Here is a 16,281-nt window from a genome sequence, read left to right on the forward strand (position 1 = left end):
TAATTGTCAGTTTCTATACATGGGAAGTTTCTCAAAATTTAATTGTCACCCTTTGATACAGTAACATCGGGATGATTGTGATCAAAGGCTGATAATCAAATTTTTGAGTGATTATTTATACCTAGAAATGGCATCTTTTTGCATAACTTGATAAAAATACGCATTTCCAAGATTGCAATATGCTACAGCAATATCAAGATAATCGTGAACAAGAACTAATAATCTAATTTCGAGTGACTTCTCATGCATAGAAATAATCTCTTCGTGCTTGCCTTGAATGTCTAGGTTACGGCCAAAACCCGAAATTGGCCAATACGCGTATAATCAACAAGATTAAGGAGCTCTACATTGTGTAAAAAATGTTTCACTTTGTGTTTATTACTGCATGCAGATAACTCTTAGCCATTTGAAGTTAATTATTCTTAAGCATAAGTCTTAGGAGTATTTTAAATACACCATAAAAGTACGAAATTATAGCTACAAGTATGTTGTACTTGTGTCTATAAACAAACTGAGACTGACTATTACTTGATTTTTTATGGACTTGATAAGAATATTTCGTTCAGCTATCAAACTAGGATAATTTAAGAAGGGAAATTTCGTCATAATACTTCCGGTATAATAGATATGCCAGGGGTTATTTTTACCTCTAATATCTAGAACTATTATTCTCAGCATGTGCACTAATATCTGAGTAGCGCGATTGAGCATTGGAGTGTAGATGACGAGCATGTTTAAAAGTTTATCTTACAGACTTTAGCCTCAGAGTAATTAAGAAGAACCCTAGTAGACTATCGATGACTATAAACAGTATGATGCTGAGCTGCTTTAATGATAGTAATCAATATAGATAAGTAACTTATATATTTGGTTATAGAATACAATACTATAATATAACAACAATACTAATAATAATCGTTCTACTTCCACAATACAGGAAGACTATTGCTGATTGTAACTATAGATGCCACGAAAAGTTTAGCCAAATCTTATATAAACTAGTAATGTCACAGGTTTTATGGTATAAATTCTTTCTAAGCGCTCCGTAGTAGTTCTATTCGGCTAGTATAGAGCTGTGTGTTGTTCTACCTTTGTATAAAGGTCAATCAATTTCTAATTTTCACGAACTTTGGGATTTATTTTCATCAGAATCCTTATTGTACTGTATTTATACTACTGCTATAGTCTTGGATTGAAGTCGAAGAACTCCTTATTGGTGGGTATCTAATTTTGAGCACTAATGATATATAACTAGTAGCGTGCTCGCTTGCTATACTTCGCGTTCATATCTTCTATTCTCCATGGCTATGCCACAATAAACAAACTGATAAAATTCAGGCTGATAATATTTCGTCATTAAGTCAATACTAACTTAGACTTTCTACGTAGAATAATTAAAATGATCTATAAGAGCTTGTGCTGTATAATGTATGTACTGTATAATGTGTCAGCGGCTTTTTAGGGAGGAGGGTAGGATTGCTACGATTAAGTTAAGTATTTATTATCATTAATGGCTTCTATTAAGTATAGCATAGTAGTGCTATATACCTTGATGCTGTTTCAGATAGATTGAGCTTTTCTAGATGGTGTACAGTAAGCTCCTATAGTCGATAGATATACTACTATTATAAATTATTCTGTACATTGATAACGTTCAATAAATTGATATCTAAATGGTTGGCCTCTAATGAGTATTGCCATCGATCGAGGTGTTATTAAGGTGTCTACACGATAAACAGTATCTTCATACGTGAATTTCTACTTTTGAGAACTTTAGTGAATACCAAAATTATTCAATATTTGCACAATTTGGAGTGCAATATTGCATCATTGATTGACTTTAAAGTTCTGATGATAAAACAGAATATCATGTTTTGAGAATACAGGTATTACCTTTAAATATTGACGCTGTATACTAGAGTTAATGACCTGCCGTAGCATGTGACAAACAGCGACTTTTCTTGTACGTTATCGCTCAGCTTGAATGAGTAATGGATCAAATTCTATCTGTAAAGAAAGACACAGTATACAATTAAAATAATTTTAAGATTACGTAAAAATATATATTTAACTTAAAGACCAGACATGCACGTGATCACGTGCTAGGTCCATTAGCTAAGATAATTGGTAAAATTTTGGACATGAAATCAATAACGGAAGTCAAGTAAGCTTTCTACTAATGTTTATCCGTGGATGATTTTTTATGATAGTAGATACCCTTTTATTATCAATTAAAAAGATTTGGATAGCTGTATAGCCTCTAATAGATGGTTTGGAAGAAATCGAATAATGCCTGTACGTTTATTCGATTATCTAGTATTTGTTCTTTAGAATTTATGTTATGATTCATTATCAAAATAATCAATGACCAATAGTCTGCCTTAAATGGAATTAATGAACTGGTGATGAGGGTAAATTAAAGTCCACTAGCATAGTTTCCAGATTTAAATTTAGACCAGATATGCATATAATTATTTGCATTATATATATATATAGGTTACATATATACCATAGTAGTACGAGATAAGCTCCTCAGTATTCATTTGTCTGGAACATGAGATATACTACGACGTGTTAATTTCAATCGTAGCTGCAACATAGTGTATAGGAATTGGAATCGTCGCTTTAAAGAAGGAGGGATAACAATTTTTTATACAATCTACGGTACTGCTGCAGTAATTTGTCAGGATTAAAAGCTATCTCTAAATTATCTTTCCTATCTATATCTGGTAAGATATTTTTATCGGTTTCTAATCATTTTATTACAGCATTAATTGGATTACAAAAATCTGTCAAATATCGATGGCCCGATTTTATATTATATTGGCAGTATTACTAAGCTGTGGACTCCATCATGCTTTGGGCTCTGCTCGATTGATCAATAATGGATATGAAGATGTTGTTATTGCTATTAGCAATTCAGTAAGCGAGAGGCAATTTCCTAATTTATTAGATCAAATTCAACGTATATTTACTGAATCATCATCGAGGTTATATACGGCATTTCGACGTCGAGCTTACTTTCGATATATTACAATTGTAATTCCACGCTCGTGGGAAGATAATGCCAAGTATGAGCCAGCGACCAAACAATCTTTCCATACCGCTGATTTTCGAATTGATCATGATACAGTAAGTATTAATGGAAAATGTTCCGGTAGAGCCTTAGTTAGAACTATTGGTGGTTATCAATGCGGAAAATCGAATGACTATATTGAAATGACACCGAATAGTTTTTGTCCAAGCAATGGAGCTTTTCCTTTTCTCGGTAAAAATATCGTTCGTCAATGGGCTCGCTATCGTTATGGAATCTACGATGAAGAAAGTAAAGGGTCTAAATTATTATATCGAGGTAGGTAATTTTTCACCTTATTTATTCAAGTCCGAGGTGCGCGTGAAAGGGTCCTATACTTCAGGATGTGTCTTCTTGCTAGAGCTATTTCACGGAATCTTCAATTGAATGATAATTGACAACTATTAATAGGATGTTATTGAGCATCGTGATTACTGTCTTCAATAAAATAATATGCTGGTAGTTGTTAATTGCAGTAATTCGATACTGTTAGTAACTATTACTCTCTATAAGTAGCCTCATAGTAGTTTAGGATATACTGTAAGCTTGCATAAAATAAATGAAGCTTTATTCCGGACATGACACATCAAAGTAGGTTATCATTTTTAACTTTCGGTTTACTCAGGTCTAGTAGGAGTGCATATAGAATTTCTGTTGTATTATCTACACTGTTATTTAAAATATTAGTATTTGCAAGATTGAAAATAAGCGAGTTTACATTAATATTAGGTCATATGGTTCATTTTGCTAGGTATCTGTGTCCAATGCGATAGTTTACTAACAAGTTGCAGTAGTTCTTGGATACAGATAATAACTGCTGACTTTAGTAAACAGCTAGGGCATATTCTGTTGTAAGATATAAGTATACCTAAAAATCGATATGAACTAATTTAATGTTCTACATCACTAATGTTACTACTATAAACATATTTGACAAAACTTTAAGCTAAAAAATAAGTATTTTGGAATATATACCGAACTCCGTTTATTAAATATTTTATACAATTTTTTATCACAAATACTTCTTGTAGAAATTCGGTATTAACTAACTTACTGTTGTACATCACTAAATGTTGCTACTGTAAACATCTATAATCAAAACTTTAAGCTAAAAATTTAAAATTTTAGAATATATATTCCGTTTACTAAATATTTTATACACATTTTTTATCATAAATAGATCATGAAGAAAATCGATTCAAACCAATTCAATGTTCTAGATCATTAAAGGTTCATATTGTAGACATGTATAACAAAACATGCAGCTACAACCCAGTGTCTGGCTCTGGTCTTAAAGTTGGGTGCCGTATCGTCGTTGCTCGTTCAAGTCTAGCTGCTGGATCTATCATGTATGAGTATCGAGTTGATGGAGTAAGTCAAATCCAATTACTAAAGCTAAAACTCATTTTTAAACAAACAATTTAATTTGTCAAGTTTTCGTACAGCTTATTTTGAGTGGGACACTAGTTATTGGAAATTTCAGATTGACATCTTTTTAAAGTAGTTGTTTCTAATATTTATATCATAGATCGAACATTTTTGTGATGATGGAGGAAAAGATGCAGCAAACGCTAGAACTCGCCATAACCCGATCCCCTCAACTTATCAAAATATTTATTGCGATAGCAAAAGCGTTTGGACAGTTATTAAACGTCATCCAGATTTTGTTAATGATAAAAATCCCCCAGCCAATATTAGATCTACCATACCCAAATTTCGATTTGTTAAATCAGAGCCATTGCGTATTGCTATGGTATTGGATAAATCGGGTAGCATGAGCGGAAGAAATATGCAGCTATTATCACAAGCAGCTATAAATGTTATTGCACAATCAAGAAATTTTGATGGAAAATTAGGTAATTTACCGATATTAAAAGATTAAATTTGTGGGCGATTATTATTTAAAGAAATACAGTATTACTTTAATATTGTGCTATATTCAGTAAAGAATCAAATATGAATATGCAACAACTTTAGTTTAGTAGAGATAAATAAGGTTTTTACTTTGAAGTTGAAAGTGGGCAGGTATGCTTGATAATAGCTTTCTTATAGCCTAGCCATAGAATGTATAGCAAGTTTCTACAATAATCTGGATTAGGATTATAGCTATATCAATAGAAATGATATCATTTTGGGTTATGTACTAGAACGATTTTAACTGCGCTTTTACCATCGATTGGTAGGGATCGTAACATTTAGCACGAATGCGACAGTTACTTGCCCACTTACGGCCGGCGAAAGTGATCAAGAAAAAAATAAATTAATAAACTGTTTACCATCAGAGGCTGAAGGGGAAACTAGCATTGGCAGCGGTATTCTTAAAGGCATTGAGGTAAGTTAACAGAATGGAATATCAATTCTTTCTTATATCATGCAGGGCTGTAAAATTTTATCCTTAACATTCGATCGATTTTCGTAATTTTTTAGCATTAGAATAAATTACATTAATGTAACATAATTTTGAAGATATTGTGTACGATAATCGATGGCTATGCCATTTATTGGCATATTCAAACAAAATTGTGTGTTTCTATCATATCACGGGCTTTAGAAGGAATATACATATGACTAGATCAATATTGTTTCGATTTTTTATTATTTTTACTCTTTTATGATGCAGATGTGAATACATTTTATTATTCATCAGAAAATTAAATTTTACCAATTAAACTTTCAATTTGGTTCTCTTAGCTTTTACGTAAATCAAAGGATGGACGAAAACCTAGCGGTGGCCATTTAATAGTTATGAGTGATGGACAAGAAAATTATCGACCTTATATTGAAAATATAATGACCAATATTACTGAAAATGAAATCGTTATAACCAGCATATCACTGGGACAACATGCTTCAGAAAACCTAGAAGACTTATCTAAATTGACCGGCGGATTATCCTATTTCGCATCTACTAATAGCACTTTGACATTAATCAACGCATTTACGACAATTGTTAGTAATTTAGTTGGACCGGATAATATTAAATACACAACACCAATTCAGGTAAGTTCTGACTAGCATATTAGTCATAAGAATTTTAATAAGCACTACTCATAAGTAAAAGTAATTAATACCAATGCTAAGGTAGATGGTTAGGCATGTAAATTATTGAAATAGGAAGAATTGTCATTAAAAATCTATTTTTTTGACAATTAAATAGGTAGAAGTAACTTATTTGTAACACTTGATTGATGTCCTAGCAAATCTAATATTTTTGAAAGTCAAATTAAATTGTACCTTGGAATTTGTATATTTCTATATTTTAGATATATAGTGAAGAAGTCATTGCAAGACCTGGTAAATCATATCGAGATTCTGCACTACTGGATCGATCGATTGGAGATAACGCACAGTTTACTTTTACCTGGGAATTGCGCCAGATCAACGTTATTTTAACCTCTCCATTAGGGATTAATTATACTTCTACTTCACCAGAATATACTGTATACAAACAGCAAAAATTAATCAGAATTACAATAGCTAAAGCCCAGGTAAAATATATAATTACTATAGATATTTTCATGTAAAGTTTGAAAATAATACCTGAATAGATTTTAATTTTAAGGCATTGCAATGATCACTGCTCCTATTTATTTTACTCTGGCCGAGACTAATAATGCAATCCATAGCTAGATAGCATTTATCATCTATTTATAGTATAGTACTAATTCTAGTTTATGGAATTTATGCTGTAATTTCTAGTCCGGTAGATGGAAGTACACTATTGAAGATAAGTTATCAAGGCAAATGCGAGACTTGAGAGCTATTGATCAATCTCAAAGCGTTAGTGTTACGGTATCAGCATTGTCTAAAGCTCAAAGTAGTAATAATGAATCCATTGCTGCTAAAGGAGTGGTTACCATTGAAGTTAAACTTAACAAAGAGAAAATTCAATATCCAGATGTAGTAAGCTTGAATTCTTTTCATCTCTATTGCTTTTTTGATTAGTGTATGACAGCATAGACATTGCTACTACAGCATAATTTGAATCATGCTAAATCTAATATTTTTATTACAGCCTATCGTTTATGTTGAAGTTAAACTTGGTCATTTAGCAGTATTAAATTGCTCTGCGGTTGTGAAAGTAACTGTACCTAATCAGTCTAAAAATTACATCCTCCGCGTTCGAGATGATGGTGCCGGTAAGAAAGAAGTTTCGTTGGCTATCCTTAATCATAGCCAATAATACAACGATTATAGGAGGGTATACAGGCGCATATTAATAATGAATTTATTTTTTGCTATTACAGGTGCGGATATTACCGCAAATGATGGAATCTATTCTGCTTATATGACGAAGCTTGATGGCAATGGACGTTATGCTTTGCTTGGAATGGTAAACGCAAATGCAAATCAATCCTATATCGATACAAATTATAATTTCGGTGCTAGGAATACGATAGATAATCAAGCAGATATTAAGAATTCATCCTCAGCTAGGCAGATCGAATATGTATATGCATTTTCTAGAGTGAAATCAGGCCCTTTATTGGAAGTTTCACATTATTCGTTAGGTAAATCTTTTAAATATAACTAATATCATTGTACTGTACATATAGCAACCTATACGTATATGTGTATACCTCTCTATTTTGTACAGTATAAAATTAAAATTTGTTGCGATAGCAAATTGAAGATTTTATCTATTTATTTTCTATAACTGACGTCTTAATAGATATATTAAAAGCTGGTATTAAATGAATCGAATTTATAGGTACGGATCAATTGCCGCCGGCTCGTATACATGATCTTCTTGCAATCGAGACGATATCTAAGAATAAAAGTGTAATATTGAAATGGACTGCAACAGGCAATGACTTAGATCAAGGCACAGGTAGAAATATTATAATATAAACTTTATAATACTTTAAATAAGACAACCAGTCCTAACTATTTATCACCGTTTATAAACCTTGAAATAGCTGAAGGCTATGAAATTCGGTATGCTAGTACAAGCTTGGAGCTGGAGCAATTCAGAAACAATTTTGCAACTGGCCAAATTGCATCATTTCAGTCTTTATTAGCAACGCCTAATGCAACTAATGTAACGAAACCTAAACCAGCTGGTTCAACTGAAGAGATGATAGTTGCTTTAGATGAAGTTAAATATGGGAGAACTTACATGATTGGTTTAATAGCATATGACAAGAGTTTGCAATCAAAAGTATCTAATTACGTGTACGGAGTATTTCAACACGTGTTTCAACCCTTCCAATTTCAAATTAAAATCGAGCATCATCATCTTGGAATCTTGAAAATAAGTTGGAAAACAGCATGTAGCAGCTGTACTAATAGTATTGGTAAATAAAGCAGTTACTGACGTATATAAGTTAAGATTTTGATATCTACTTCGGTAAATTATTATTTTTAGAATTTGAAATATTGTTTCTACTGTGCTAAAAAATTTGCAATGCATGGACTTGACATAGGCGAATATTTGTTATCACGCCTAAAAAGGAAATTTATTTTATATTTTAGAATGTAAGATCATTCAACGTTAGGCTTTGTCAGTAGTAGATATGATATAATAGACATAGAGCAAATCATTAACATTAAGATGATTATTTAAACTATAGATCGATAAAGTTATAACATTACTTTTTCAATGATAGTCCCTACAGGTTATGAAATACAATATAGTACAGATCCACAAGACTTAACGGAAGACATCATGGCGGGACAGGTTATCACCCAAAATGAAATTATCAATCGTAAAACAGTCACTGTGGATTTTTCGTCAGATATCTTGCATGAATATACAATCAGAATAAAGAGTCATAAGTATTCGCTTCCATATTACTTCGCAGTTCGCGGATATGACCGATATCGCTACTATTCAAATTATTCTAGCATTGCAGATATAGAGTTCTATAAAGTTAAATCACCTCGGCATTTAAGAGTTACAATTCTATCTCATGCTTTTAAAGAATTGCAAATGGAATGGAATCTCGACTTATCAACAGGATTAAGTAAGTGTATAGTTATCAAATCCTCGACTAAAGTACAAACAGTGAATACATGCATCTATATTTTTATATTTATAAAGTTGTAAAATTGCTAAAGTTTGCTTTACCGATTCTATTAGCATATCAAAATTTATTAAAATATGATACTAAATATTTTATACCATTTTATTTTGTACATTTTAGTGCCAGTAAAATATAAAATTTGCTGGATAAAAACTTTAACATCCAATGGTAATGAGAACAGAGAATCTTGTAATGTGATATCAACTGATCTATTATCTCGAACTAATGAAGATATTAGCCTTCGCTTTAAATTTAGAGAACTACATTATGGTTCTGTATACAATTTTCGTATCCAAGCTATAGACATCTTTGATGGTATTTCATCGGCCAGCAACGTAGCAAAAGTAGAAATATTTCATTTATCGCGACCCATAGATGCTTTTACTAATATTATAAGTCAAAAGACAAAGACAGTCGCTATCAGCTGGAAAGTATTACTAAATGATCTGCGAATATCGACAAGTAAGTTATAGTATTTCGTTCATTAATTTATTTTTCTGAGCAATTCTTATTGTATTAAGATAGACAACTTACATAATAGTATTTCGATAAATAAAAGCAAATAAAAGTGGTAGTTTATATAATTAATTTACTATCGATACCGGTATTGAATAGGGTATGACTACTGTACCTCTTAAGAATTAGAATTTGTAAACATATATAAATAATTATATCGTACAGGAATCTCTAAATTACAAATTAAATCTTTTACTATCAGTGCCTTAACTGGTATTTAAAATAACTAGTCAAAATTAAGAATTTGCAAATACCATCAAATGAATTTAGTGATTAGAATAATTTAATTCAATATCCATTAAGAAATGAGAAGATTTCCATTCTTTTCGTCAAGTAATTGATATAAAGTGAAATGATCCAGTAGGTTACAGTCTATCGTCGGAGAGATGCTTCAATCATGGATCTGATATGATATTAAATTAGGATAGCATAAATGACAACTGAAATAATAGAATTACTTTCTAATGAAAATTTTTCTTTAATTTCAACGTATTTAGATGCGAATTATTGCAGAGTAGCCATCAGTAATCAACCAGCGTTAGTAAACAAGTTCTCTATTTTGGCTAATAAAACGGTTCAAATTAGAAATAACGGTTTTAGAGGCTATCAAACAATGTCCGCGTACTTCATCCCTCCCGATCATGTACCATTTGAGCAGCATTATATTGCTGTTATCGCAATTTTTGGTAGTGCTTTGTTATACTGACGGCTATCATTGCAAAGTATATTCGCACATTTAACTCGTATAAGCGTCGAATAGATCACTTTTAAGACTAATTACTATAATTTAAATATTTTAATTGAGATATATAATTGGGAAATTCTAATGTATTTGACAAAGTCTATTACTTGACTATCAATTAGTTTACAGCATTATGCTATAAGCTTAATTACTAATAATTATCGTTGCATAGCGCACAGCTACATGACTGCTATAAATACCTTTTATTAAAAATGTTATTTTTGTCAAATAGTAAGATACTAGATGACTATTAACATTCCATATACGTTTTAGCTACTGATCTATTATTGGGATAATGATATAAAGCCAAATAAAAAAGTTTGGATATGCAACTATTCTCGATTAGAAGTAATTCCGATACATTACCCCAAAGTCTTTGCTTTTCTTAAGTAGAAAACGAACTGTTACCGTCTCCTCGAATTTTATCATATTTATATGTTGACGTTTAAATTGGTTTTATTTTTGATAGGATAAAAAATTACCATGAAAGGACTTATCGTATACTGAATTGTCAACATATATTTATGTATATAGATAATATATTTGATATTTACTTGAATAAAGTAATAGTGATACTTGTGTTTAAACTTGAATAAACCGATACCCATACTTGTGTTTGAAAGCTTTAAAATTGACTGCAGAATTGATTATTTTTGCTGTAACCACTACTAAGGATATATAGATGTCACGGTACGAACTACCGTGAAGAAATAGCTATCTAAATTTGGTGAATATAATATAGTGATAATATATTACAACTAGTTACTTACAATAGAAGTACTCTAATTATAAATGTATTACAGTAAATTTAATACTGTGCTGTAATGTGCACTGAAATGATTCTGTGAATGGACATGTTATAGTCCGACTGTGAAAAATTAGTTAGTAAATGTTCTCACCTAAGTATTTTTATAAGATGACTTATGAATGTTAGCTGTTGTAGAAGGGTATATAAGCCCGTCAGATAGTTGAATAAAATAGTTCTCAATTGTCTAGTCGAGTTTAACGTAGAATCAAAGACGTCTAAATTCTTGTGAGTAGGGATACTGAATCCTCAGATTTTTAGAGATTTAGAGATTTATTTTACGTTATCCTTGTCACGAAGCTGGTTTGTGACAATAGAGGATCATAGAGCATGATTGGTTATCGTAGCGTTACTTAATAATAACTCAGATTTGCATCATGATTTATACTACTGTACCATAATACTATAAATGTTAATTGCAGTATTCTAAATTTTGATTAGTAATTGATAAGTAGTTGAACAAATAAGAATGATGGGTCCAATATTTTAGAAACTGTATCGGTAAAGATGGCCGTCTACTGAACGAGTCGTATTTACAAATTTTGATCATCATTTGTAAGGCCTATCATTTTCATAATATATTCATAAACTTGATCGAATTGTGTATGCAGATATATTCTGAGATAGATTTAAGTAATTCATCGTAGACATTGATATTGATAGCGATATTTCTATTCGATCTGATTTATCGGGAACACAATGTACTTTTATTTATCGGTACTTGCTACGGCATTTCGTAAATAAAGCTTTGAGCTTATACTAAGCGCAACTTTGAGCTTTAGATAAATCTAGACACAAGGATAGCTCAGGTACTAAGCAAATTGACATAACGTTACTAGTGAACTTTATCACGGGTAGTAATACGTATATGTCATAGTTTGAGAAATGTTTATACGGCTTTAAACTAAACATGATTCAAGAAAATTATAGTACAATCTTCTAACTAGATGCTTTATGGATTAATGTGACTCATTTAGCAATGGAAAGGTTTCTATTAAAGATTAATATATCATTGCGTCTAGTATAGTTCTTAAATAGTAAATTTTTAGGGTGATTTTCTAGACTTCAAGACTATTTTAAATCTAGCAAGCGCTTGTTAGTAATATTTTGATGGACTAATGAAAGCTTGAGATTATATTTCCTTTATTTGAGAAGAGTATCATAAGTCACAGTATGATTGCCAGGTGAACCGTATGCCACTAACGCTTCGAAGAAGCCGGTAATAGGATATTAAAATGAGCTCTTCTCTCCTTGTTTATCGAAATATACTGTTATATCCAATATTGAAGTTATTTAAATGAATGTAATTGAAAAAAATAATGATTATATGAGAAACTCATTATTGTACTATGTAATGATTAGGTTGCGTTGTCCAATTCAATATCGATATTGGAGGCTATTCCAGATTAATAATGCAAAGCTACAATCTAATACTTTTCCAGTGTACCTAAACCACATCATAAATCATAATCGTAATATCCAACTTGTGTTCGCTCCGCTAATGATCGAAGAGTAATTATTGGATTAGCTAGATGCTTTTTATACGATCTGTAAAGTAAATTTAATTACAGACGAAATATTGAATAAGAATGATAAATACAGATCAGATAAAGCAGTTTATTCAATTTTTTATCCGTATAGCAAGGTATTCCACAAGCGGATATTATAGTATCGATATAAAAGCAGATATGAATAAGTAGCTCAAGTCGATATCTATTATGTGATCATCTTCGCGGAAATGTTAAACTGAAGCCATTGTGATTGAACTATGGATGATACATCGATACTTTTGATTAATTAAGAATTCTGTTCCATCATTAACATGGTATTTGCATAATTTAAATAATTGAGGTGTAGGTCTTATTCTAAAGGATATTATAGTAATCGAGACGAATACCCAACAATGATAAGCTTACATAGCTTACACTAATTTAAGATTACGATATTGAGTTAATAATTTAATGTATGGATAGGTTTTTTTGGACAGTATAGAGCCAACTGTAGATGAACGTGGATATACCTAAAGATATTTTTTATTAGTTTCGATATCGGCAACGTGCATAGTAAATCTACTTTGGAGCATACAAATCTCAAATAAAATTAAAAATCATAGCAAGTAATTACAAATATAGCGGCAAACAGATTTTAAAGTTTCATTTTGGAAATGAAGGTTATTTTAACCGTAAACGATGATCAAATTAGTATTTCAACCACGATCAGCGTATATAGCAATTAAAAGGCACTATACATGCTATAGCTTTTACTTTGTCAAAGAAAGTTTAATTGATTCTCGTACGATTTGTAGCGGTATAAAGAATTTTAGATCTTTCTGGACTACTACATCTTGATTGTCTCTTATCTCGAGTTTCTTTACGATAAAATAAGAACGGGTTAAATACGCTACCTAGACAACTAATAAAAATTAGCAAGTAATATAGAATAGTTACGCGAATGTCAACACCGAAAACTCGCACACTTTGAACAATTGCCCAAGGTACATTTAAGCCAAAATCCATTACAGCAACACGCAAAGTAACTTTGCCTAATTGAGTATCTGCTCGATGAAATTTATTATCTTCAAGACTGTGCCCAAAGGTAATCCTTTTTGTTGGTTTTTTTCTTATAAAGAATAACATTTTTACGGAATAGACGAGAGTGATACTCATTGGTATTCCAATTCCAAAAATTGAAGCATATAACAGGAAAGTAATTAATTGTACGGGATGATCTGATGAAACAGATAAAACGCATAGTCCTGATGTCTGAGAATAAACTACGGTGCCCCAATTAGCACTAATAGGTAGAATAACGGTTAAAATAGGATAAATCCACAAGATGACAAGAATAATAATGGAAATAGTTTGGAAACGATCTCCCAAATGTTCTTTGTCGTAACGGCGATTATGGACAGCGCAGTAACACAAAACGGCTATGGTAACTAGTTTGACCAAGTCGGTATAGGTTGCAAGGCAATATAAAACTTTACAAAAGTAGGAAGTCGAGTTATACGGCGATGTTGGCTTATTTAGAAAGATACTCATCATGACGGGTAATATGAATAAGAAGCTAGAGAATAGTGATTATTAAAATTTATGATCTATTAATAAATCAGTTGATAAATCTGTTATCAAAATAAGACAAATCATATATCGTTTCAGCTTCTATGTTGTACCGAGAATAATTTAAGGGCTTCTAACTACGCATAGATAAAATTAAGATATAAATGTTTGGTCAAGTTTACTGAGCTAATAACTTTACGAATTAATTATTACGTACTTTTCTTAATAGAATAATCATCAGGTACATTGTTTATAAAATGGCTGGTTAGCTTTATAAAAATAGTAATACAGTTACTTTTATAAAATAGTCAAGTTGATGGTTATGTCATAAATGCAAACAAAGCGACCTCGTTTACTTTGTAAAATAACCATCAGCCATGCCATTCATAAAATGCCTGTGTGGCTTGATAAATATTGTAATATAGTCACATTGAAAAATGATCAAATTGATGGTTATCTTATAAAAATAACCAAGGCGACCTGGTTTACTTTGTAAAATAATCATCGGTAAAGTTATTTATAAAATAATTGTTTAGCGCTATAAAATTATAAAATTCTAGTTATTTCATGAAAATAAGCAAGTTATTGAAAATAATTAATTAAAGCGACCTTGTTTACTTTATAAAATAATCAGCTAAGTTATTTATAGAATGACTAGTTAGCTTTATAAAATTTATAATTCTATAACTATATAAATGAGAATGTTACTTAATAAAATTATTAGTTCAGTAAGCTTGATCTAACATAAATATGAGTATCCATGTATGTAGGCTGTTATGATTTAAAAAGTTTCCCTGGAACATAATTTTGAATATCTAAATTGCTGTTATCTATATATTGGATAGTTATTTTATTAGAAATCATCAATGGTTTGTCTTTTCACTGCCTATTAAAGAAACTGATGTTATTTCTTGTAAGTAAAATTAATCTGTAATTATAATTATTAATTTTGCTATAAAAGTGGGCATAAAGTACGGTATCAAATATAAAGTTCAAAATCTTTGAATAATTTAATGAATTTAAAAATGATGAATTAAAATTTTAAATAGTGTTCATAAACTATGGGTTACTAGGCATGAATTTCGACCGAAAATCGAGTAAATAGGGAGGAAATATATAAAAGGAAATTACTTTTACCGGCATTTTACTTTTAACTGGTGTGTTTTGTTATAATTTTAGACGGGAATATGCGGATTATACTATCGCTTTGTTAATGCACTCCCAGCAACGATAGGCATACGGTACATTAGTATCGGATATGATTGTGAACTTTTTGGGAGAGAGTTCATTTTTTCATTACAATCGCTGAAATCCTCTAATTAGAGGCAATACGATAACATATAATTTACGCTCAATCGGTTGTATTCAACAAATTATAAGATGATAGGTTACAGTGCTTTACTAATTTCAATCTATTATTGAAGTCCAATGGTGAGGAGCATATACTGAGAAATTTACTTATGAATTATTTCTCCTTAAGAATAATAGATACTGCAGTTTGTAAACAAATAGTACTGTACCGTATTTTCCTTATTGCAATTTGGAAGTAATGACTATTTCCACCTCTATAATTGGCATGTATCTCGCATATACTCTAATAGCCATAAATTCGATAAAAAGCGTCTGGATGTATTTTCGTTCATTTAAAACTGATTCAAGTATTTCCGTATATTTTTGTCAGTTATGTCCGGATAGGCTGTAAAATTTGTATACTGTATATTGCAATATTTTATAGGCAGCTTTTAAGTTTACACTTTTTGGCGATAATGCATTACCAAATAAGATCCAATTTTATATCGTAACTCATTTGCTTTCAATAAAACTTTGTAGACTACATTAATTTACAAGATGAATTAAAGTTTTAGTTGTTCAACATATTGAAAGATATATTGCAATTTTTGGACTTGGGCTTTTAATGGAAATACCATATGTAAGATACAATATTACGTTGAAAGCTAATAAATATCGAATGTAATAGGAAAAATGTTGATCTGCAGTATTGTTTGTAGTCTAAAGTTGGCTTTGAATAATTTTTATACCGAACGAATAATATTGAAAAA

The 16,281-nt window shown here is 30.8% G+C and overlaps 3 protein-coding genes across 3 annotated transcripts; 2 read left to right on the forward strand and 1 right to left on the reverse strand.

Moving 5' to 3' along the window:
* Positions 1–2,802: 2,802 nt before the first annotated feature.
* On the forward strand, positions 2,803–8,378 carry TRIADDRAFT_57573 (uncharacterized protein; the record flags this gene model as incomplete). The annotated part of the gene is made up of 11 exons (XM_002113386.1): positions 2,803–3,352; positions 4,254–4,444; positions 4,602–4,929; positions 5,257–5,405; positions 5,765–6,073; positions 6,337–6,561; positions 6,773–6,976; positions 7,089–7,212; positions 7,321–7,584; positions 7,785–7,904; positions 7,993–8,378. 11 exons carry the CDS (start codon positions 2,803–2,805, stop codon positions 8,376–8,378), a joined length of 2,850 nt encoding a protein of 949 aa, XP_002113422.1.
* A 363-nt stretch (positions 8,379–8,741) lies between these two features.
* On the forward strand, positions 8,742–10,321 carry TRIADDRAFT_57574 (uncharacterized protein; the record flags this gene model as incomplete). Its single annotated transcript, XM_002113387.1, has 4 exons — positions 8,742–9,039; positions 9,220–9,561; positions 9,781–9,828; positions 10,113–10,321. 4 exons carry the CDS (start codon positions 8,742–8,744, stop codon positions 10,319–10,321), a joined length of 897 nt encoding a protein of 298 aa, XP_002113423.1.
* Positions 10,322–13,441: 3,120 nt separating this feature from the next.
* TRIADDRAFT_57575 (uncharacterized protein) lies at positions 13,442–14,206 on the reverse strand (the record flags this gene model as incomplete). The annotated part of the gene is made up of 1 exon (XM_002113754.1): positions 13,442–14,206. The coding sequence occupies one exon, from the start codon at positions 14,204–14,206 to the stop codon at positions 13,442–13,444; it is 765 nt and encodes a 254-aa protein (XP_002113790.1).
* Positions 14,207–16,281: the final 2,075 nt, after the last annotated feature.

Source organism: Trichoplax adhaerens, genomic scaffold (genome assembly GCF_000150275.1).
Source record: "Trichoplax adhaerens TRIADscaffold_6 genomic scaffold, whole genome shotgun sequence".
NCBI classification, from domain to species: Eukaryota; Metazoa; Placozoa; class Uniplacotomia; order Trichoplacea; family Trichoplacidae; genus Trichoplax; species Trichoplax adhaerens.